Source organism: Physeter macrocephalus, chromosome 14 (assembly GCF_002837175.3).
Source record: "Physeter macrocephalus isolate SW-GA chromosome 14, ASM283717v5, whole genome shotgun sequence".
NCBI classification, from domain to species: Eukaryota; Metazoa; Chordata; class Mammalia; order Artiodactyla; family Physeteridae; genus Physeter; species Physeter macrocephalus.
The window spans coordinates 76,952,647-76,977,001 of record NC_041227.1 but is presented as its reverse complement, the minus strand read 5'-3'; the positions used below and the strand labels follow the sequence as shown (position 1 = coordinate 76,977,001).

Sequence of the window (24,355 nt, the reverse complement as noted above, 5' to 3'; positions counted from 1 at the left end):
TGTTGGTCCGGTTAGAAGACTTCAAAAAATGATTCCTGCTTGCTGTTTTGATACTTTTAAGTTTTTGTCCAGGGGATTACTGTTTGTTCTTTAACTGCAGGATAAGGAGAGAGGGTGGTGGTAGGAATGGCTGGAAGGCAGTTCTAAGGAGGAACACATGGGGGGTACTAGATTACCAGAACACACTGTTATTTATAATGTGTGCTGAGTGTAGTTAAGGTATCTTTCATTCCTTTGGGGCCTTGTTGCCTTTCAGTTTTTCTAAACCAGTTCTTGAGATATGTCTCCACTTGGAAGGTGACTGGCTAGTTTGGTTCATTGCCACCGTCCTGATGCTCAGTTTGGGAGTCTGTGTGATTGAACTTCCTGAATGGACCATCTGTGGCAGATGAGGTGAAAAACTTTACTGATTTCCCCTCCCTCCTGCACCCCCCTCACCCCTTACCCCAATCAGCATAGATGAGATGTAAGTCTGTGCTTCAGGTGGAAGGCTGCTCCACCTAACCCAATAAAGTTAATATAAGTTAAGGCCAGGCTGAGATCCCAGATCTTGCCTGTCAGGCAAGCGATAACCCCTGCATTTGAAACCATCTGTGGGCGATAGGAGTGTAAATTAGTTACCACTCTTAAGGAGGCTGCGCCAGCCTGTGCTTGGTTGGCTTGGATCCATTGCTTGCCCTTCGCCTGCAGAGGGACATTTCCCAGAGCCTGGGTCGGCGGGCTTGGGGCTAGGTGTGGCCAGTGGGAGCCGCTGGTGGGTGATTGGATGGCAGGAGGAAGGGAGAGGCCAGGTTATCGTCTTTGCTCGCATTCTGCCTTCAGCCTTGTGTCTGGCGGTCGGTCTCCTTTTGGCTCCAGCTCCTGCCTGTTGACGGAGCCCCTGAGCTTTGGAAGGACCTCCTCCCTGTGACCCTCCAGTTTAGAGGTGGTAGCAGCTTGTTCCTCTTGCTAACCTCTGCATTGTCTTACCATTTCCTGTATGATTCTCAGCTTTTCTATTGTATGTGTAACCAATTCCTTGTTTTAAATTCCCTCTACTTCAACTCCTTGAGGGCCTTGTGTTTCTCTGGTTGGACCCCGATAGATACAGGTGCCCTGGGCAGCAGCTTTTAAAATTACAAGCATGTACATCCTTTGACACAGCAATACCAGTTCTAGGAATTTAACGTGTAGGTATATTTTTACATGCGTGAGATACCGTAGGTAAAAGATTATTCACTGCCTTGTTTGTGATAGTAAAAGATGGAGAATAACCCGAGTGTTCACTGCACGTTATGTACCCGGATGGCGATTGAAGTCGGGAGGCTGTATAAAGGAGTGAGGAGGCTCCTTATGAACTAATAGGCAGAGGTTTCCAAAACGTTTGACTAAGTTACAGAAGCAAAGTGTAGGCAAGTGTGCACTGTTTGTTACCATTTCTGTTAAAAAGAAAAAAAGGAAGTGGTTGCATATGCATGAAAATTCTCAGGAAGGCTAAGCAAGGAACTAATAACAATGGTTACCTGTTGGGGAGGGTGATGGGAACCGAGCAGATGGGGAATGTCAGTGCCCGGGAAACTTCGCTCTATGCCTTTTTATATTTTGCAATTCAGAAAAGCTTGTCCATCTCCACTGTTTCCCAAACTGGAAACCAGTTTCACAGAAAAATAGTATGCTAGTAAGAAAACACCCTTTGTGAGAGAATTTTAAAAATTGAATTATAGTTGATTTACAATGTTATGTTAGTTTTAGGTGTACAACAAAGTGATTCGATATTTTTGGAGTTTTTGTATATTAAAAAAAATCAATGTAACGTGTAGAAAGTTATAAAATAAATTACTTATTTTTTCAATCTGCCTAGGAAATTAACTGCTTTCTTTTGAATGTTTAAAAAGTGACATGATAGGTGCTTTTAGGGTATGCTTAGAGCATATTGTTTTCTAGAATATTTATTTATTCAACAAATATTGATAGCATCACGACCAAATGCCAGGTCCTGTGCTTGGCGGAAGGGTGAATACAGTGAATAAAGCAGATGAATTTCCTGCGTTCCTGGAGCTTTTGTTTAGACGGGAGACTGAAGAAAAATGTAAACAGATGTATAAAGTCATTGCAAATTATGCTGATGTGTGAAAGGAAATCAACAAGGGGTTGAGGGGAGAGTTGGGGGCCTGTGGCGGGAGAGGTTGGTAGGGCCCGTAGCCAGGGGAGGCCTCTTGGAGGGAAGACTCTTTCAGGTGTGACCTAAAGGGGTCGAGGACCAGGCAGAGGCTGGGCCCGGGGCTTGGGGAAGCAGAGCGCCTCCAGAGGGCTGAAAGCTGCCGTGTGTGGTCTGAGCCAGCAGTGAACTGGGACGCTTCAGGCAGTTTGAGTAGGTAAGGAATTTACATTTTATTCTAAGTGCGTGAAGCCAATGAAGGATTTTAAACTGGGGGATGACATTTGATTTACGTTTAAGTAATTGTAGCTAATATTTACGCAATGGTCTCAGTGTCCAGTTCTGCCCCGCCTACTTTACGGATCTTAACCTGTTTACTTTTCGCAATAACCCTGTTAGGTGCTTAACAGGAGCACCATTTACGTATGACAGAGGACAGCGGAGGCGCAGGGAAGCCGAGTGGCTTACAGCTAGTAAGTGGCGGAGCCGGGCTTTGCGCCCAGGCGGCCTAGCTTCAGAGGCCACGTTCTTAAGCACTGGGCACCCTGCCTTGGAAGAAGAGTGTCCTGGGCTCCCGAGTGGGGAACGGAGTGGAGGAGGGGAAGAGAGGACGTGGGGATAGGCGCCGGTGAGGAGGGGTTCGGGCAGGAGTTGCAGGGGCGAGGTGGATTGCAGGGGGCGGCAAAGTGAAGGGAAAGATCGGTGTAGGACAAACCTTTATAAAAACTCACGGAGGGCTTCCCTGGTGGCGCAGTGGTTGGGAGTCCGCCTGCCGATGCGGGGGACACGGCCCGTGAGCCACGGCCGCTGGGCCTGCGCGTCCGGAGCCTGTGCTCCGCAACGGGAGAGGCCACGGCAGTGAGAGGCCCGCGTACCGCAAAAAAAACAAAACAAACAAACAAAAAAAAAAACACGGAAGAGTACAGAAAGCAGTGAAACAAACACGTTCCCGTTACTCAGAATCCATGTAGCAGCTGTTAATGTTCTGTCCCATCGTTTAAGGTCTTTACAAAAAATAATGAAAGCATCTCGGGTCAGCGTCTCCATCCTAGCACCTGGCAGCGTCGTTCTTGCCATTGCTCAGGCCCAGCCTTGGGTGCGGTCTTCCACTTCCTTTGCCTTAGCCGCCCAGCATTCTCGTTGCCGCTGCCCTGGTCCACACAGCAGCCAGAGCAGTCCCTCTAAAGCAGAGGTCGTGTCACTCCTCTCCAAGTCGCGCCGTCCTTGGCGCGCTCAGAGTCCCGTGCTGCCTGCAGTGGCGGGTCCCTTTGCTCTGGGCCAGGGGCCTACGCGCTTTTCCCGTCAGAAGGCCCGACAGCAGGCGTTCTCAGATGTGTGGGCCACACTTGGGCTCTCACAAACTCTTCTTCTTGATAACCCTTTAAAAACATAAAAAAACGTTCTCACCTTGGGCCTGTCCTTGCCCCTGTTCTAGTCCCCTGTGGTCTCTGATATTTTCCCTCACTTTTGTCACCACGCTGGCCTCCTTGCTGTTCCGTGAACTTGCCAAGCGCGGCCCTGACTCCGTGCCTTTGCACTTGCTCTGCCCGCGGTGGGTTCCCCTTAGGTATCTGCGTGTGCGCTTGCTTGCTCCCTTCAGGTCTCTGCTCGCACGTCTCCCTGCCACAGAGGCCTTCCTCCGCCAGCCTGTCTCAAGTAGCACCCCGCTGTCCCCTTTCCCAGCCTCATTTTTCCTCTTGGCTCTTAGCACTCCTCACCTGCTGCATACCTGTTCATTGTTCGTCTCGTCTCTCTTAGAAGGTAAGTTCTGTGAAAGGAGGAATAGCATCTGCTTTTAACCACTGCTGTGTCTCCAAGACCTGAGACGTCGTGTGGAACAGGCCTTCAGTAAATACTTGTTAATAAGTACTGAGTAAAGTGGAGCTCGCTCCTGTCGAGCAGTTCTGGTCCTGTTCCCCTTCCTTTCTTTTGTGTTTCCTAAAGGCAACCACGATGAATGTGATGTGGGCCCTCTGGAATAGGTTTCATACTGGAATATGTATGTGTGTGTCTGTAAGCAATATATGGATCTCTTCTTGGTTTGTTTAAAAAATTATCAAAAAATGGCATCATACTGTGTGTAATGTTCTGCAGCTTGTGTTTGAGGTTATCCACATTATTATTTAGAGACCCTCTTTGTTTCTTTTAACTGCCATAACGTTTTATTCTTCTTGTCCCGCCTTGGACTGTTATGTTGATTTTACATTGTTGCAAAGAATACCAAGGCTCCTCTCCTTTTACAAACTGTGAAAGTTTCTCTTGAGTATCTCTAGAATCGCAGTTGTGGGTTATAGGTGTGCTTTCTGTTTCACCAGATGCTGGCAGGTTGCTTTCTCACTAGGTGTATTAGCGTCGTAATCAGCTCTTGGCATTTGTCAAACTTTTAAGTGTTTACCTATCTCCTGGGTAAGAAATGATGTACTGTTATAATTTGCATTGCTTTGCTAGATGTATTTTGGAAGGTCAAATGGGCATACTGACAGCTGGGAGGTTAAAGGCGAAGGAACTGCAGGAATCAGATGACTCCTGGGTTTCTGGCTCACGTGACTGTGGGTGGTGCTGCTTCAGGAGAAGGGGAGTCTTGAGAGAAAACCATTTGGAGGGCTCATTTGTTTTTTGTTGAAGATGTCATTATTTTGTCCTCACTTTTTTTTTTTTTTTTTTTTTTTTTTTTTTTTGCGTAGGTGCGTGTGTTTGGGCCGGAAAGGAGACAAAGGGTGTATTTTACACAATCCCTTCTCTCCACGCAGGGCTCTCCTTGAGCTTTTCTGAGTCCCCAAAGCACAATAGGTACCATTTGGAACCTTCACACCTGGCAGCCCCCCACGCTTCAGAACTTCAACTCTAAAGATCGTTTAAATACACAGAACTTATTTTTGCAAAAGCTCTTGGCCCGTTCCAAGTGAATACCGATTCCCAGCCTCGAAAGTGCCTGGAGTGAGAAAACAGGGAATATTGTTCTTTTCTGTTTATATTATTTCATACTGAGTCAACACACTTGCCAAGAGTCCGAGGCAGCTTCTGGCTTTATTTTGCCTTAATTTTTTTTTTTTTTTTTTTTTTTTTTTTTTTGCGGTACGTGGGCCTCTCACTGTTGTGGCCTCTCCCGCTGCGGAGTACAGGCTCCGGACGCGCAGGCTCAGCGACCATGGCTCCCGGGCCCAGCCTCTCCGTGGCATGTGGGATCTTACCGGACCGGGGCACGAACCCGCGTCCCCTGCATCGGCAGGCAGACTGTCAACCACTGCACCACCAGGGAAGCCCTGTCCTCACTTTTGAAGGACATTTTCCCTGGGTATACAGTTGTAGGTTAGCAGGTTAATTCCTTGCAGTGCTTTGATGTGTCAAGTCACTGCCTTCTGGCTTCCATTGCTTCTGTTGAGAAATCAGCTGTATCAGTCTTGTTCTATTGAAGATAGTGTGTCTTTCTTCTCCCCTTTGGCTGCTTTTAAGATTTTTCTCAGGACTTCCCTGGTGGTCCAGTGGTTAAGACTTCTCCTCCCAATGCAGGGGGTGCAGGTTCGATTCCTGGTTGTGGAGCTAAGATCCCACATGCCTCGCGGCCAAAAAACTAAAACATAAAACAGAAGCAGTATTGTAACAAATTCAATAAAGACTTTAAAAATGGTCCACATCTCTCTCTCTCTCTCTCTCTCACACACGCGCACACACACACACACACACACACACACACACATACACCTTTAAGACAAAAGATTTTTCTCTTTGCCTTTGGTTTTTAGTTGTGTTATTGTAAAGTGTCCAGATGTGGTTTTCTTTGAATTTATTCTTATTGGGATTGGTGGTTCTCCTTCTTGTTGGTAGTGCTGTGACAAGACTTAATCTTAAATTAGATTTGGAGAAGTCTTAGCCACTCTCTCTACATTTACTACTTTGGCTGCATTTCCTGTCTCTTCTCCTCTGGGACACTAATTACCTTTTCACTGTGTCCTGTATATCTCTTCAGCTTTTCTTCTGTTCTCATCCTTTTGATCTCTCCATGCTTCACTCTGTATATTTTCTCCTGATCTACATTCCAGTGCATCAATCCTTTCTTCATCTCTATCTAATCTGCTTTTAAACCCATCTGTTGAGTTCTTAATTTCAGTTATTGCCTTTTTCAGTGTTCTTGATTCTTTTATTAGATTCCAATTTTGTTAAAATTTTTCGTCTTGTCCAATGAATTTCTATATTAGTTATTGGTGTCTGATAGCGTCAATATTTGGACATCCTGTGAATATATTCTATATTTTACCCTTGGTTTTCAGTCTGTGATCTTGATTCTAGATTGCCTGTTAAGCTTTAATTAAATTCTAGACAATGTGCATGAAAAACTGGAGAGGTAGTTTGAGGCTATCTTCTTCAAGAGAGGCTTCTGGCAGGCAGTTAGGGTGGGGAAATAATCACTTTAACATTGTGAGGGTTGGTCTCCCTCTGGTTTACCCTTCTCCCAGGGTTTAGCGCTTTGGTGGTCCCAGCTGAAAGCTCGGGGTGTTTACCAGGGCCTCTTCTACTTGGCAGCCCCTGAATTCTAATTTTGTCCCCCCAGTCCCATCAGACTGCTGGAGATTCTGTTGACCTCATTTTCTATTCTCAACTGCTTGTCTCTGTTTAGCTTCTTGGCCTTTGACTTTCTGCTGTGAATTGGCAAATGTCTCGAGGAGAAAAGTGGCTCAGAAGATTGGGCTCACCTCTCTGCACCTTCTCTCTGGGATCCTGGCCTCCTAGGTCCTCACTGCATTGGTAGCTCTCTGATACCTTCAAACAGTTGTTTCTTATAATTTGCTCAGCTTTTTTAGTTGTTCTTGGCAGAAGGGTTGTCTGCAAAAAGCTGGTCAGCTTTTCCTAAGAAACAGAATCTTAGGAATTCAGTTTTGGTGTTTAAAATTGGACTTTTTTGTGAGATGTCCTGGTAGAGATGGTAGGAAGATGCTTAGCTGTGTGGTCTGCTGCTTAGAAGAATGGTCTGGATAGGAGATAAACATTGGGAAGATTTAAATTCTTCTAATTTATGGGAATGGGTGAGAGATCACTTAGGGGAGAGAGTTGAGAGAGAGGAGAAAAATCCCAGGACTGAAGACAGCCCAGAAAAGGAGACCAAGAAAGGGTAACCAGCGAGGTCCAGGAAACCTTGAAGGTTGTGTGGAGTTGCAGGAGGGAGGAGCGCTTTAAGAAGAGGGAGTGTTCAGCTCAGCTGAATGCTCCCGAGAGATGGACTAAAATGAGGATGGACAAGTGTCTGCAGGATTTGGTGTCTTTAAAAAAAAGTTTGGTGAAAGGTGGGGAGCAGGCTGGACTGGAGAGGGCTAAGGAGTGAATGGGAGAGATTTTTCCTTACTGAAGGAGAAGCCTGGGCCATGGCCCTTCCCTAGAAGTTTGCCGTGTGGTGAGAATAGAGGGAGAGCCTGGGGCGTGGTGAGTGGCGGGGAGCTTAGGGAGGGAAGTGTGGGTTTGTTTTGCAACTAAGCATTTCTCAGGTAAGTCCTTCTGATAGAGGACCGACAGTAATTCATCAGGTGAGTTAGAATAATAATGCCATTTGCACGCTCACACTCTTAGTGTAAATAACTTTGGGAGAGAGAAATTATTTTTTAAAGGTTATTGGCACGTCCTTCGGGAAGCAGGTTTATCAATTTGTAGTAGAGGATTATTGAAACTTCTGAAGTGAAATGAAATGAAAAAACAGGTTTTACCAAAGTATCCTAAAAGCTGCATAAAGCATATTAAATATTTTGAATTTGTGGGAAAATAGTAAATCATTTAAATGAGAGTAGAAAATACATGACTCTCCATCCTGATATTGAAGTTAATCAAACATAAACTTTTTATAGTTAATGTCAGCCCCCCAGTCGACATGATAGAATAGACATGAGATCCCGTAGCGTTTTATAACATGACTGCGACAGCTCAGCAAGCGTTTATTTTGGGTAAATATCTCTCACTATTCCGTGAATATTAGAAAAGACTCACCTGAGTCAGTTTAGTTGGCTAAGAATATTTTGTGATTTACTCTGATAGAGCAGATTTGCTCTTTTTGCTGACTTAATGTCACCAGGAGCACTGTGCAAGTAGGGGAAAATAAGTTCCTCTCTTAAACTTGCAGCAGGGCTATTTTTAATCACTGTACTCTTCTTTGGAGCAACTTATTCCTGTAATTAATAAATAAAAATGGCAGTTTGCTATAAAACCAGACATTTTAATGATGATTGAAAAGTATTTCCCAATATCTAGCTAATTAGTGAATTTTTTTTTCGGTCTTCATCCAGATGTTTGGCAACCTGTAGACACAGCCTTACTGCAATTTTCTAATTCACTTTCATGGGAACATATAATATTCTCCGTTTATCTTGGACAGCAGAGTTTCCTTTTTCTTTGGACAGATACATATGAAACACATGCTCTTCGAGTGGAGTTTTGTGGTCCTCTGAGAATTCTCTGAAGGAGGAAATGGGTTGACCTATTTGGTTGCTATGAAGTAAAAACAATCTTGTTTTCATTTTTTTTCATGAACATCTGGGTTGCATTTATTTTACATTCTGGAGGTTCTTTAAAACCACAATTTGATAATATGAGGCTTCATTAAAACAGTCACTGTTTAGCTATTTCTAGAGTTAATTTAGTGCTAGGGTGGCTGATAGACTTTAAAAAATATTTTTAAAAAGTTTCCCTTTCTATAAAATGTAACTTTTAAATAACAACCCTTGATTTTAAACCGTAAAATGGGATCTAGATATTTTGGGGCGGCAGGGGACGGGGCGGTCAGCTGGTTTATTTCTCTGTCGCCCACTGCCGCGCAGGCTGGCCTTTGGTAGGGCTGAATTCGAGTCTGTAGCAGGCCGGTGTGCTCCCCATCACAAATCCATCCCCCCTTCCTCCCCTGCTTAACAACCTCGATTTGTGCAGATAATCTGTCCATTGTGAAGGGACCCTACCACCACGAGGAAGTGAATCTTAAATGGTCTAAACCAGGTAAGGTAATCCCGTTTTCCTTATTGACTGTGTAAGCTAAATCTGGCCAATGAGCTGTGAAGGGCAGTTTGCAGGGGGACTTCTTGGAAGGGTACCTTCCTTCTTGGAAAAATACACAGGGAACAAACAGTTCCTCTTCTTACGATGGCCTTTGTTGGGCCCGGGTGGGTAGCCAACTTACATTCACAATGTCCCTGAAGTCCGTCCAGTTGCAGGCCTCCACGCTGAGGATGATCTGCTGGACCCTTGGTGGAGTTGCTGGGCTTCACCCACTGGGGAGCCCCCCCGCCCCCCGCGTCTCCAAGTGTCCTGTCCTATGTGACTGTAAATACCTGTCTTGTTCCAGCGCTGAGGAGAAGTGGCTGGAACCAGGGCTGTGGGGTTGTCTGATACTGGCTGCAGCGGTAGACGGGTTTCATTCTCTTATTTATTAAGAATAAGGATCTCATCTTGGCCATTGAGGGCCAAGAGGAAACCTCTTCTCTCTGCCACACGTGTTCACTGGGTGTGTATATTTATCCCTTTAAGAACTGAGCTAGGTTACACTTTCTTTTTGAGATGAACACTTTCTGCTACTTTGAATAAAGCAAAATATATTTTCACATGCTTGTAAATCCATTAACAGTTTCATTTGGCACATCCTCATGACTACATTTTTTTATTTTTTTAATCATTTTAAAATATTTATTTATATATTTATTTTTGCTGCGTTGGGTCTTCATTGCTGCACCTGGGATTTCTCTAGTTGCGGCGAGCGGGGACTACTCTTCGTTGCGGTGCGTGGGCTTCTCATTGCGGTGGCTTCGCGTTGCGGAGCGCGGGCTCTAGGCCCGCGAGCTTCAGTAGTTGCAGCACACAGACTCGGTAGTTGCGACGCTTGGGCCCTAGAGCTCTCGGGTTTCAGTAGCTGTGGCACATGGGCTCAGTAGTTGTGGCTCATGGGTTCTAGAGCACAGGCTCAGTAGTTGTGGCTCATGGGCTTAGTTGCTCCACAGCATGTGGGATCTTCCCGGACCCAGGGCTTGAACCCGTGTCCCCTGCGTTGGCAGGTGGATTCTTAACCACTGAGCCACCAGGGAGGTCCTTGACTACATTTATTTTAACACAGAAATATTTTTAAAAATGCAGTAATCGGAAGTGGCAGGCATTGGCCATTTAATATTCTGTTAGAAGACAGGACTTCCTTTTAGCTCTTTTCAGAGAGGAAATAAAATGATCAAGCATGTCCTTTTCCAAGTTTCAGTAATTAGATTAAAATTTTTTTGAATTGAGACAGGCAAATGAATTCATTTTTGTTTGTATTAGAGTATGGGAAAATGGGAGGATTTCAGTGACTTTTAAATGTTTGGCCTGTTCACACGATGAGGCTGTATTTCCCGAGTGTGGGAGGACAAGTGACTGCAGACTTTGATTCAGTATGTGATGCCCTCATGAGAGCAAGAACCATCTTGAGGATAAAATGACGCCTTTCATTGCCTGTGTAACAAGAATCTTAATGCTAGATAATTGTTCTTCCGAAGCATTGCGTTTCCCCAGGAATCACAGAGTATCTGCTGTAGATTCCCCAAAGTCACATGTTTCTAAAGCTTAGCCTTTTCATTTAAAATAGTGGTTAAGCTGTGTGCTGGTCAGACAGTTACTATGATGTTTTTATTTTGACAGAGGAACATCACATGCCTTCTTCCCTCCTTCCTGTGGGTCAGACTGGTCTTTAGGTGTTCAGAAACTTGCTCACAAGAGGAGTCCGGAGCACGTGTCCCACGCTCCTCTGGCAGCCCTCGTGGTGGTTCTGCCTCACAGATGCCCAGCAGTTTGGCTGGACGTGCAGAACATGATTATTTTTTTTAACCTGGAAAGAACATAAGCCGAGATATTCCCCCTGGGCTCTGCTGCTGTCAGTACTTAGACATTTGGCTCTAGGATTTAAGTCCCTGGTACCTTCAGGCGGCCTCCATCCTTTTCTCCTCCAGCGGAGGGGCGTCTGAGGCCTTTCTTTTCTCATATCTTCCTGTCCAGTGTTATGATCCTGACAAAGAGCAGACCCTCCCGCATGTAGAGACGACAGAGACTTCCAGGAGTCTTGTGGCTACTCCTGCATTTGAAATCTTACCTCCCTTTTCTGTTTGACCTGTGAAAATTCGAGGTAGGGTAAAAAGAATTGCACTCTTGAGAGAAAAGTCTGCACCTGGAAATGTGGCGCAGGCCTGCCCAGCAGTACTGAATCGGGGTCACACCCTCAGCCCCGCTGGGTGGCTGGTCTCTGGCCCCAGCTGGCTCCCTACGTCTGGAAGCTCTCTAGTCCCGTGAGCTTGGCTTGGGCGGTTTTATCTTGGTTTTTAGCAGTCAAGAGACAGATCGGTGACTGGGAATTTCAGGAAAGGATTTGACAGGAGAGCCATTTCCTTAATTAAAGAGTTGTAAATTGACAGTCAGGGCCAGTCCAGCTTTCACTAGTTAGAGATGAAAGGCCAAGCTCAGGTGGTAAAACTAACCTGATCATCTTCCCCCAGTGCTAGAGAGGGGAGTCTTTTAGTGTAAACCCTTCATTTTATGAGACCGTTTCTGCATGTTTTATTGAAGCTCTTTTCCCCTAATGTCCCTAAACATGTCCCTCCTGCCCTCCCCCCTCCATTCAGAGACCATTACTTTCATCCATTTATCGCAACTGGGAGCCTCAGGATGCCAGCGCTGTGGTGGACGCCTTCCTTGTCCTCGGCCGTGCTTCCTCCAGCGCTGTGGTGGACGCCTTCCTTGTCCTCGGCCGTGCTTCCTCCTGGCGGGCTGTGTTGGGATGAACCATGCCGGAGAGAACCCCGCAGCTACCCCTTCCCAGATAACCTCAGTCCCGTGGGAGTGGAGAGGCCCCCTTCCCCCTTGTGATCTGTGGGAATTAAGATTTCAGAATTTTTGCCTGTTTGCTCTGTCAGGTCAGCCATGGAAGGATGTTTCAGACAGTTTCCCCAGCTCAAGGCAGAAAATAGTCAGCTGTGATGTTAGTGGTTCTGAGACTCTTAGAGAGGTTTGCTTAAACATTTGAACTGGTTGTTATTTGTTGTTGACGTATTTTTAAGCAAATATATGCAGCTGTGGTAGCTCTAGCCTTGATTGTGTAAATTACTTAATCTCCTAGAGCTTCAGTCTTCCCATATGTAAAATGGGCATTGAAAAACCCAAGTGAAGTTATTTAATGAAAAATTTATCAAAAATCCCCAGTAAACAGCAGGCGTTAAAACCTTTTGTTGTCAACATAGCCCCTTGCCCCCCGCTTGGAAGCACAGCAGCGTGAACTGGAAGGTGTTTTGTGTTTGGGTTTAGGAATAACTGATGACTGGTGGTATGAGTATTGTTTCTTTTCTCCTCCAACTTGGTATGTTGAAAAAGTTCAAATCTACAGAAAAGTTGAAATAGTGCAGTGAATACCCATGTATCTTTAACCTAATTGCTAGCGTTTTTGCCACATTTGCCTTATCTCTAATAATGTACTAATTTTTTTTTTGGCTAACCCGTTTGAAAGTAAGTTACATATAGTATAACACTTTATCCTTAAATACTAAATAGCATTCATCTCCTAAGGACATTCTCCTACTTAAACACAACCATTACCATACTTAAGAGAACTAATAGTAATTCCATACTATCATTTCACATGTAGTCCACATTCTGCTTTCCCCAGTTTGTTCTCAACCCTACCCCCGCCACGGAGCACAGGCTCCGGACGCGCAGGCCCAGCGGCCATGGCTCACGGGCCCAGCAGCTCCGCGGCACGTGGGATCCTCCCGGACCGGGGCACGAACCCGCGTCCCCTGCATCGGCAGGCGGACTCCCAACCACTGCGCCACCAGGGAAGCCCTCGAGGTGTCTTTTATAACTGTTTCTCTTACCTATCTAGGTTCTCATCAGGGTTTACACCTTGTATTTAGTTATGTCTGCTCAGTCTTAAAAAAAAAAATTTTTTTTCCAGTGACTGACTTTTTTAAAGAGTCCAGGCTGGTTGCCTAATATCATTACTTGAATCCTATAGTCTGGATTACATATATGAACAGAAGGGAGGAGTGCTTTGGTTTCTTTAATGTCATTTTTAAATTATAAATATGCTAAAATCATCTGCTTGATTCAAGGTCAAAGTCCCATTCATTTTTCCTGTCCTTTGGTAAACGTGGATTAGATTGGTGACCAAAAGGAGCTACTAAACAGCTCAGATGTCGGTGGAATACGTGCGTGGGCGAACTTGGAGCAAATATTCACAGGGGTTGGTTAGGCCTGCCCGCATATGGGGGCGATTAGTTATCTGGCTTCACACAGTAAGGATTTTATTTTAACATTCGGCCATGGTTTTACAGAGAAACGAACTTTAGAACTGGAAAACTTAGTAAGACAAACTCTATTTACATAATACAGAAGAGATGCCTTTGCTGCCAGAACCTTGGAGGAAGAGCAGACCTTTTAACTCCCGGGAAGGAGTCTTTTTCTTCTCCCTTCCCTCAGCGCCTTCCTATTGGCTTTAGACGGTTTTGAACTTCAGCTGCAGCTGAGACTAATACAGGATCCAGCTGTAACTTCTTTGTTGTTGTTAGTATATCCGGTGATGGTCATAGCAGGCTCATTGTATGAAAATTCAGTAAAGGAAAGGGCAGGGTGGGAAAAAAAATGACACTCTACAGAAGTATTCAGGAAGCAGGACCTGATCCAGGAGTCTCCCTTTCAGACCCACCCTGAAGTGTTCGTTCTGTTTGTGACGAGTCCAGTAGGTGTTTTAGTCTCTCCCTTTTAATCGTGTTAGGTATACAGCCATGTAACCAGAGGACATGCATGAGGCTGACGTGTTGTTTTCGGGACGGGGCGGGGGGGCAGAAAATAGTACCTGTGAGAACCCAGAGGACTGAGCCCTCCCGTCGTACAGCGGGGCAGGGACTCCTCAAAGACCCGTCCGCGCTCCTGTGGAGGTGGCAGCCGTCTGTGAAAAGCGACATTCTCTTTGCTTAGATCTGTTCAGTAGAACTCATAGTTACGCGTTTACCAGAGAGCAAGTAAGTACAGAATCAGCAGTTCAGTAAAATTAAACTTCAAATTTGCATGTCTGCTTCGAAGTAAGTCCTATAAAAGCTTTGTATCTCTGATCAACTCTGTCTTACAAGGACCAAGTACATATCATCACCCTGTAGCTGAAGATGGATCGTGTGTTTTGAAACAGTTTTTGTGATAAACGTAATTATCATACGACTAGTGATTTTCACATGCTTGTGTATCTTGAACATTTTGTTTTCCTTTTTTTATGTTAAGGAGGTCACATTTCTCAGATTTCTTCTAATTGTAGCCAGACATCCTGTTTGGGGGCAAATCGAGACCAGCGCTGCCTGTGAAGGAATCACGCGGTTCTGTAGTGATCTCTTCCGGGTTGTTGTTTTTGGATTTGATTTTATGGACAGGTTTCCTTGAAATTCTGTACTCTAGTTTTAGATGATCTCTTTACATTTCTGTGGTTCAGGGCATCAGTAGTAAATATAGTATTTAGCACAGAAATATCGTTGAATGTCTTAAAGCTGTATGAACTTTATAGGAAAAATAAACCAGTGACACTTCAGTGGATATAAGAGATGGGTACTACTTAACAAATTTAAGGGAGCTTTGTTCTGTTTCTCAGGTCACTGCTGTATCTGTACCAGCAGGAACGATATTTTGAAGAATCCTTACCTGTTTTACACTAGGACAGTTCAGTCTCCTGGGTCCCTGCAAGTTACTATTTTCTGTCTCCCACTGAAAGGAGCGTTTTCGCGACCCTTCAAGAGACTTCCTACTCATCTCCTTTACTTCTCTCCTGTCCCAGTTTTACTCATAGTTTGGGGCTTTTTTTTTAAACTTAAGAATAATCTGGTAGCTTCTTAGATTTACAAATGATTGGTTTGCTGCTCTGTATAGTATCAGAGACCCTGTTCTCCTGAAGTACTGTTTGATCTAATGAAGGTGTTACAGCAGTGAGCCTTTTTTTGCCGGGGTGGGGTGGGGGGAAATTGAACCATCATTTACATAACAGTATATTCACCCTTTTATTTATTTTAATTTTTTTAGGTTGTGAAAATTTTTTCAAACTTCATTTTTTCAAATATCCTGCTGATTTTACTTTTCCTTTTTTTTTTTTAAACTTTTCCTTTTTCTTTAATTGAAGTATAGTTGATTTACAGTGTTGTATGTGTTTCTGGTGTACAGCAAAGTGATTCAGTTATACATATATATATTCCTTTTCATATTCTTTTCCATTATGGTTTTTTACAAGGTATTGAATATAGTTTCCCATGCTATACAGTAGGACCTTGTTGTTTATTTTATATATAGTAGTTTGTATCTGCTAATCCCAAACTCCGGATTTACAACCCTCTCCACCCCGACCCCCTTCCCCTTTGGTAACAAGTTTGTTTTCTATGTCTGAATAGTCACCCTTTAAAGAATACAATTCAGTGGTTTTTAGTATTGTATATTCACAAAGTTGTTGCTACCATCACCTAATTTTAGAACATTTCACCACCTCAAAAAGAACTCCATCTCCATTAGCATAATTCTCCTTACTCTGCCCCTGGTAGCCACTCATCTACTTTCTGTCCCCATGGATTTGCCTGTTCTGGACATGTCATGTAAATGGAATCAGGTGCCCTGTGGCCTTTGGTGTCTGGCTTCCTTCGCCGAGCAGGTTCACCCACGTTGTAGCATGATTCCATTTTCCAGGCGCATCCACGTCCTGACATGACTCAGGGTAGAGCGCCTATACTTTTCCTGTGAGTGCAGGGGAGACTTGGATTGGTTTTGGTGTTGGGAGAGATTTTACTCACCTCTGTCATATGGTTGAATCTGTGGTTTGTATGCCATCTTGAAGGTTTCTAGGTTTGCATGTGTTTCTTCTCATTGAGAAAGTTGAAGTTTATTTTCAACCTTTTTACTTGAAGGACTAAATTGAAGCCTTACTGTCATAATACCTTAGTTTATAATGTCTGTACTGTTGTGCATGGTTGCCTCCAGAGCAGAACCATGTCGTCTGTAGAAAATTTTTACTCTGAAGACCAGTATATGGGTTCAAGAAACCGAATTTCCCAGGGAGCTGTACTGAACTATGTTAATAAAAGCAGGGAGAATCTACTGGTCGGGGATCCAGTGAGGCTTTGCCAGTGTGATCCCAGCAGTGGACACATGAGACCAGACTTTCATTCTCTATTCACCCTGAAATCCCAGCAAACAATAAAAAAGGAAGCGATAGGAAACTCCGAGCAGCAGAGACTGGGAAAGGGACCTTTACCAGAGGAGAGTTGTTGTTGTTGTTGTTTTTTTAACAAACCTTCGGAAGAAACAAGAAATTGGAACCTGTAAACAGATAAAACAGAATGCAGATTGTGAGTGAGCGGGCAGGGCTCCTGGGCAGCCTCCCCTGAGCTGAGCGAGCGTGGACGTGCATGTAGAGTCGGGCTGCTGCCGTCCCCGAGGAGCCTCTCCCCTTCTTCTCTCCCTTCTTGTTGTTGTTGATTTTTTTTTTTTTTTGGCCGCACCACGTGGCTTGTAGGATCTTAGTTCCCTGTCCAGGGATTGAACCCAGGCCCATGGCAGTGAAAGCACTGAGTCCTAACCACCGGACTGCCAGGAAATTCCCACCTCTCCCTTCTTGTCGTTTTGAGGCAGGCAGGTGATAGCATTTTACCATCAGGCAAATATTTCTTTATGGAGATAGCATGCTCTGGGGGAGAATTGGATCTCCCTGGGTAGGTACCAGCACCCCAAGTGCAGCTTTTTTTCTTCTATCTTATGGGGGCTTTTCAACCTGAAGGTTGCTGCCCTGCCTTTTCATCCCAAGTGAAACCTGCCAGGGACAGAACACAGTGAACCTTCCCATTCAGGACAGAAGTCAGGCGAGAGAAGGTACTTAATCCAGTGCTGGAGGAAGCCACGCAGCTGCATCTCAGTTGTAAAAATGTCCAGACGGCAGCAGCCTCCAGACAGATGGGGAAAAACTGACAACATGGAAGAGAAAATTTAATACATTTTTATAGCGGGAATAGCTGACCCCCAAAGAAAGAGCGTTCAGAAGATAGAAGAACACCTAAAGAAAGGATCCTTGGAGACTCGAGGGAAGATGTGACTTGAGCACTAGCGTTTGTCTAACTTCTATCTCCCTTCCTCCCTTGAATCACTAGGTCCTGATGGAAGTGATTGAGGGGAAAAAAAAAAAAAAGTGTAGAAAATGAATGGGGAGAATCGGGATCAGGGTGAAGAAGTACCAAGTGCTGACTCATGACTCTTTCCCTAGAGCTCAGCGCAGGGATAGGAGAAGTGTAAGAGGACATGCTATCGCCTCTGCTAATCTTGGGGGAGAAGAGGGTGAGTGAGGCCACGTGGCCGCAGGCAGCCGGGGTGGGTTGGCTGCCTCGCAGCAGTGGTATTCGGGCAGCTGTACTCGGAGGCCGGAGGACACACGCGGCTGCAAAATGCTCAAGACTAGTGGGGTGTCCCCCTCCCCCGGCTCTGCAGCTGTCCTCCCTGGTGCAGTGGGAGCACCCCAGCTCTCTGGATCGGAAGCCCTGCCAGATGGAGAGTGAGGTACGGAAACCAGGTCGCAGAACCAACATGATAGATTCACAGAGAAGCTGGACCACCCATGAATATGGGTGATGCAACTTCATGTGCATCAGCCCTTCAGCTTATGGACTTAGATCGGGAAAAAAAAACCCACCAAACTCGGCATCCTAAGGAGTACCAGACATTGTTCTGGGGGCAAATTGCACCTGAATATCACTGTTCAACGATAAATAAAAACAGCATGTTGCCAAAATAAAATAGGGGGCTATATGCTTTTTGAGGCAGAGGAAAAGTGTAATTTTGAAGAAGGCTAATCATAGAAACTAGAAGTAAATTTCAGGTTGAATCTGCTTTGTGTTGTTTTTTAATAAAATTCAAGGCATACTCTGAAATAAATGATTGGAAGAGGAGATAAGGCAACAGGCAGATAAAGTGAAATGAATGAGCTGAGAGGAAGAAACCATAATGATACTAAATGCATTTGTAGGAAGAGCATCATTTCCAATGTAACAAGTTAAATTAGTGCTGTGATCTAACTAAGTTGTTCCTGAAGAAACTACCGAAACAAGTAGAACAGAAACAGTAATCAGAGATACAATGGAAATACATATCTTTGAGCTGAAAAAAACAGCTGCTTCTGTGTGTTGAAAGGGCTCATTCTGCTAAGATGAAATTAGTGGAAAGAGCAACTGTGTGCTGGTGAAATTTTTAAATTTCAAAGATAAAATACCTTACAAGCAGCCAGTCAGAAGAGAGAGAGAGAGAGAAAAAAGGCTACCTAGAAAGAAGGAAAAATCAGGATGATTTTAGGCTTTACTATAACATTGCCACAAGATAGTAGAGCGGAGGCTGAGTTTTGTGGCCAAAAGGTTGTAACCAAAAATAAAATAAAAAGATAAAAGGTTGTAACCAAGAGTTAAATAATTACACTAATTGCTGTTCACCTGTGAAGGCAACAAACAGATGTTCTCTAAAGGTACAGAAGTCAGGCCTAGCACCCTGCCTGTGGTTGGAGCTCACCCTGCCTTTGCACTTAAGAATTGAGAGCCAGTTTGTTTCCTTAGTCCTTACTCTTTTTCTGCTGCCTGTACCTAATATCCTCCTGACAGACCAGCTGTGAATTTTTCTTGAAAAAAAAAAAAAAAAAAAAAAAACTTTTTCAAAGATAAATTCCAATCCGCTAAAAGATTAATTAAAATAACTCAGGAAGGAGAAAGTTGGGATATAAAATAAAACTGACATTGAATTGAAATCATGTAAACATAAATTTAAGTGTATAATTATAAATTTGGTTACAAATCAAAATTCAAATGTCATAAATCTTGAAAGAGAAGATATGTAATGAAAAGAAAAAAACCCATTAATTCAGTAAAAATGGCAGCAATAATAAAGATGGATCCAAGTAACTCTAACATAAGCCAAGAAGTAGGCGATGGGGGAGACGGGAAGTTTGGGAGAAAGTAAAAGTCCTGCCTTGTCTTACAAAGGGGGATATCAACTGTTTTATTTTTGATTTTGAAAAATAGAAAAATACAGTTAGCGGTGTGGTTTTTGAAAAAATAACTTAAAGGTAACCACTAGAAATCTAAAGTAAGATATATACATTCCACATCACTAGAGGGAGAAAAACATAGGTCAGTTTGATCATGGGATAAGGTCACATCAGGTCAAAGTACCATGGTCCGGTTTCATTTTTGTCATTGGCTTTTTGAATTTATTTAGAGGAGCATTACCTGCTTTTTTTTGACCCACATTTGGGAAAATTTTTTAAAAGGAGGGGGTTGGTGGGAGATTGTCCATTTTGTGAAATGTATTCTTTTAGAAATTTAGATCATCCGTGACTCATCCCCATGCTGTTTCGAGGTATTTTTGGACAGATCTTTAGGAAGGTCTTGGAGGCAGAAGGGCTTGAGGAAGGGGTGGTGTGGCTGGAGGTGAAGTGAGGAGGGTCTGGCGTGGCGGCCGCTCCCTCTGGACGCAGGTTCCCAAAGGTGCACCTTCGCGGGTGCCGAGCACTGAAAGCCGAGTGCACTGCCCCTTCGGAGCATCCGTGGGCAGCGGGGGAGGAGCTAGCTTTTGTGGGACACGAAACTTATAATTGGGAACACCCTCTTTAAGAGAAATAATACAGAATTGAGTATCAAAGTGAAATTGTTTAGAATGAAAACGAAGTCACAACTTAGCAGTTTTGAAGAGCTTATAAAACCACAAACAGGTGAAAACTCAGAGAAACGCCACAGCTCTTTTCTGTTCTTGCACAACTTTATGCTTCTCTCGTTGTTCGTCGCCTACTCTAGCCAATTGGTAAGCCTCTCCACATAGCAGTAATTTCCTATTTTACTGTGAAAGGAATACAAAGATATTTCAGTCTTTCCCCTAGGATGGTTGAATGCAAAATTTAAACTATTGATAATTTAGGAAAGTTTCCTTCACGATTTTGACCGTCGAGAGTTTTAAGTTTCCATTGTAATACAAGAATTTTTTTTTTTTTTACATTTTGAAGCTTTTCCCAGTCTTTCTTACAGCTTCTGGTTTTGGATCTTTTGAATGATAAAAATATACAAAATTATTCGAAATGTCATGCATGTACAAATGCAATTGAAATGCATTTAAAAATTGCAACTAAGTTGTGTTGAGTTAGATAATTTAATCGTGACTTGTAGATGAGCAGGTTTGGAATTTTGTCACCCGAAACCATGTTTCTTCAGGCTGTTTTGTCGCTTAGGTGGCAGTTTTGTATGCTATTTTATCTGTAGAATCTGGCACTACCAGACTTAATCAGGACAAGGTGCACCAGATACAGTGTGATTTCACGGGGCTGCATCAAACATGCAAGTTCAACACAGACTTACTTGCTAGTTCCGGACCACAGGTTTAGAACCTATACACATAGGAATTCTCGTAAATTCTATTTTTCACAATAAACACCAAAGAAGAGAAAAATAAGATGTATTTATATTGTTGCATGTGGTAATCATCAAGTATATTCCTAACAGGAGAGCATTTCCATTTTGATTAAAGTTCAGTGTTAGAATCAAATCTTCTATTTAAAAGTGTACCTACCCAATGGTGGGAACCATTTTCCACAGACTACCTTCTGACCCCGCACCGTCGAAGCCTCATTCCTCCTCCTCTACCCTCACCACCCTGCTGTTGTTGGGCACCGAGAGACCTGTTCACAGTAGAATACCCCCTCCGCCTGTCCACTCTTGATGGTTCCATCAGATAAGTAGGTGCAGGGCAGGAAGAGCATTCCTCGAGTCATTTGTCTGTTATGGCTCTTTCCTGTAAGGTGATCCACAGAAGTGACCAAAAGCCACATGAATATATCCCACTGAACCCGAACGAAATGTATCCCCAACTCAGCCTCCTCTTTTAAAAAAAAAACTTTATTGAAGTACAGTTGATTTACAATGTTAATTTCTGCTGTACAGCAGAGTGATTCAGTTATACATATATATATACATTTTATATGTATACATACACACAGACACACACACACATTCTTTTTCATCTTCTTTTCCATTCTGGTTTATCACAGGATATTGACCATAGTTCCCTGTGCTCTACAGCAGGACCTTGTCATTTATCCATCCTGTATACAATAGTTTGCATCTGCTAATCCCATAGCCTCCCCTTACAGATCCCCAAATTTTGCAAATTTATCTGAGAGATAAATTTTCGTAAGTGGGATTCCAGATCCAAAAGGAAAATGGATTTGAGATGTTGGTGGACGTTACCAGACTTCCCTCCACACCCATTTACTCTTCTTAACTCCCACCAGCAACGTGGGAGGGCGCATAATCCGCACAGCCTCATCAGCAGAGAATGCTGGCCAACTTGGGGATTTTGACAGCCTGATGGGTCAGAAATGGAATCTTAGTTTAGTTTTGATTTGCTTTCCTCTCATTATGTGCCCATTTATCTTTTGGGTTATTGGCCTTTTCCTTTTCAACTTCTAGAAGATCATTCTTTGTTAGGGGGATTCGTTCCCATGAATTGCAGATGTTATCTCCCAATTGGCCATTTGTCTTTTGACTTTGCTTTTATGACTTTCTGTTTGCTTGTTTTGTTGCCATAAAGAACATCTTATTTATTTTTTTAATACAGTAGCTTCCTTTTTTTTAATAGTTTTTTAAAAAAATTTATTGATTTTATTTATTGATTTTTGGCTGCGTTGGGTCTTTGTTGCCATCTTATTTATTTTTTTAATACAGTAGCTTCCTTTTTTTTAATAGTTTTTAAAAAAATTTATTGATTTTATTTATTGATTTTTGGCTGCGTTGGGTCTTTGTTGCTGCGCGCAGGCTTTCTCTAGTTGCGGGGAGCAGGGGTTGCTGCGCGCAGGCTTTCTCTAGTTGCAGAGAGCAGGGGCTACTCTTCGTTGCGGTGCGTGGGCTTCTCTTTGTGGTGGCTTCTCTTGTTGCGGAGCACAGGCTCTAGAGTGCAGGCTCAGTAGTTGTGGCGCACGGGCTTAGTTGCTCCGCGGCATGTGGGATCTTCCTGGACCGGGGCTCAAACCCGTGTCCCCTGCATTGGCAGGCGGATTCTTAACCACTGTGCCACCAGGGAAGCCCCAGCTTCTTTTTTTAAAATAAATTTATTTACTGATTTTTTTTGGCTGCGTTGGGTCTTCATTGCGGTGCGTGGGCTTCTCATTGTGGTGGCTTCTCTTGTTGTGGAGCGTGGGCTCTAGGCACACAGGCTTCAGTAGTTGTGGCACATGGGCTCAGTAGTTGTGGCTTGCGGGCTCTAGAGCTCACACTCGGTAGTTGTGGCGCATGGGCTTAGTTGCTCCGCGGCATGCGGGATCTTCCCGGACCAGGGCTCGAACCTGTGTCTCCTGCATTGGCCGGCGGATTCTTGACCACTGCACCACCAGGGAAGTCTCAAATCTTAACTTACTTTTTTAATGTAGCCAAATGTATTTTTTTTTCTTTTGCAACATCTAAATTTTGAGTCATACTTAGAAACGACTTCCCCATTCCAGGATTATAAAAGAATGTTGTCTGTGTTTTATTTTATAGTTTCCCTTGCTGCATGTAAATCTTTGAACTACTTGGTATTGATTTTGGTGTATGGTGTGAGGTATACATACAGCTTTATCTTTTTTTCCCAAAAGACTATTTTATCCCAACACCATTTATTAAAAAGTTCATCTTTACCTTTCCACCTTGTCATACACTAAATTTCCATCTGATTTGAGTCTTTCTGGACTTACTATTCTGTTCCATTGGTCTGTCTATTATGTCAGTTCTACACTATTTTCCTTCTTCATAGGCCATGATGTTTTAATATTGTTTAGGGTTAGTTTCCTCCACGCTTCTCACTTTTCTTCCTTTTCAGAGTTTTCCTGGCCCTTTTTGTTTGCTTGTTTTTCCTCATGATCTTTATTTATTTATTTAAAAAATTAATTTAATTTTGTTTTTGGCTGCATTGGGTCTTCGTTGCTGCGCGCAGGCTTTCTCTAGTTGTGAGTGGGGGGGCTACTCTTCGTTGTGGTGCGCGGGCTTCTCATTGTGGTGGCTTCTCTTGTTGCAGTGCGCGGGCTCAGTAGTCGTGGCACGCGGGCTTCAGTAATTGTGGCGCGTGGGCTCTAGAGCACAGGCTCAGTAGTTGTGGCGCACGGCCTTAGTTGCTCCGTGGCATGTGGGGTCTTCCCGGGCCAGGGCTCGAACCCGTGTCCCCTGCGTTGGCAGGCGGATTCTTAACCGCTGTGCCACCAGGGAAGCCCCCTCATGATCTTTATAATCCGCCTGTCTACAACAGAATAAACAGCCGCCACTTTGAGATGGCATTAGATTTATAGATGACCTTGGAGGGTATGACATCTTTCTGATGTTGCATCTTTATATCCAAGAACATGGTGCGTCTTCTCGCTCAAGTCTGTTAGGTCATTCAGGAATGTGTTCAAGTTTTCCTTCCACTTATGTAAGTTTTATACATTTATTAAATTTATTTCCCGATACTTGATGTTTTATTGCTATCGTAATTGAGGTGTTCTTTCCATTTTATTATCTAACTAGTTATTGTTTGGATTTATGAAAGCTGTTGATTTCTGTATATTTTGTATCTCACTAGCTTACGAAATTATCTTACTGGTTTTAGAAATGTAGCTTTTTGGTTGGTTCTCTTGGATTCTCTACTTACACAGTCATTTCTTTGGCAAGTGATAATTTTATCTCCTCCTTTTCAGTTTTTATTCTTCTGATTTTAGTCTCTTGTCCTTTTGCATTGGCCTTGAGTTCTGTTTTGAAAAATGTTCATTTTGAGTCGCTAGTGAGCCCTCCATATGGAGGCATAGGTTTGAAGCTTAAGAGAGAGATACTAGGGCTGGGAATCACATTTGCAGGTCATTAACTGAAGATGGTAGTTCAAACACTGGGAGCCTGTGTGTTTGCAAAAGGAGAAAGTGCAGTGGGGAAAGGGGACAGAGCTGGAGACAACAGTGGCAACATGTGGGCGGTGATGGCCAGAGACCACAGAGAGCAGAAAGGAAGGGCTGGCTTTCTTTTTTTCGTCCCCCCTCTTAAATACACTTTATTTCTAGAGCAGTTTTAGGTTCACAGCAAAGTTGAGCAGAAATTTCAGAGGTTTTCCATGTACCTGCTGCCCTCCCCCCCCCCTGCCCCCCCCCCCCCCGTGGGAAGCCCCCAGGGAGTGGTACACCTGTTACAGAGATGCCCCTACCAAAAG

General features: G+C 43.8%; 1 protein-coding gene across 5 annotated transcripts in view; it reads left to right on the top strand.

The window, feature by feature from the left end:
* CYTH3 (cytohesin 3) overlaps nt 1–24,355 on the top strand; it is a 100,242-nt gene that overhangs the window by 3,079 nt on the left and 72,808 nt on the right. The window contains exon 1 of one of the 5 annotated variants that reach the window (XM_055090618.1): nt 13,801–14,133. The exons of the other annotated variants lie outside the window; for them this stretch is intronic. Coding sequence (XP_054946593.1) covers nt 14,133 — 1 coding nt within the window. The 5' untranslated portion in view covers nt 13,801–14,132. Of the gene's footprint in view, nt 1–13,800; nt 14,134–24,355 lie in introns of those variants that run through there. 5 annotated transcript variants of the gene reach the window in all.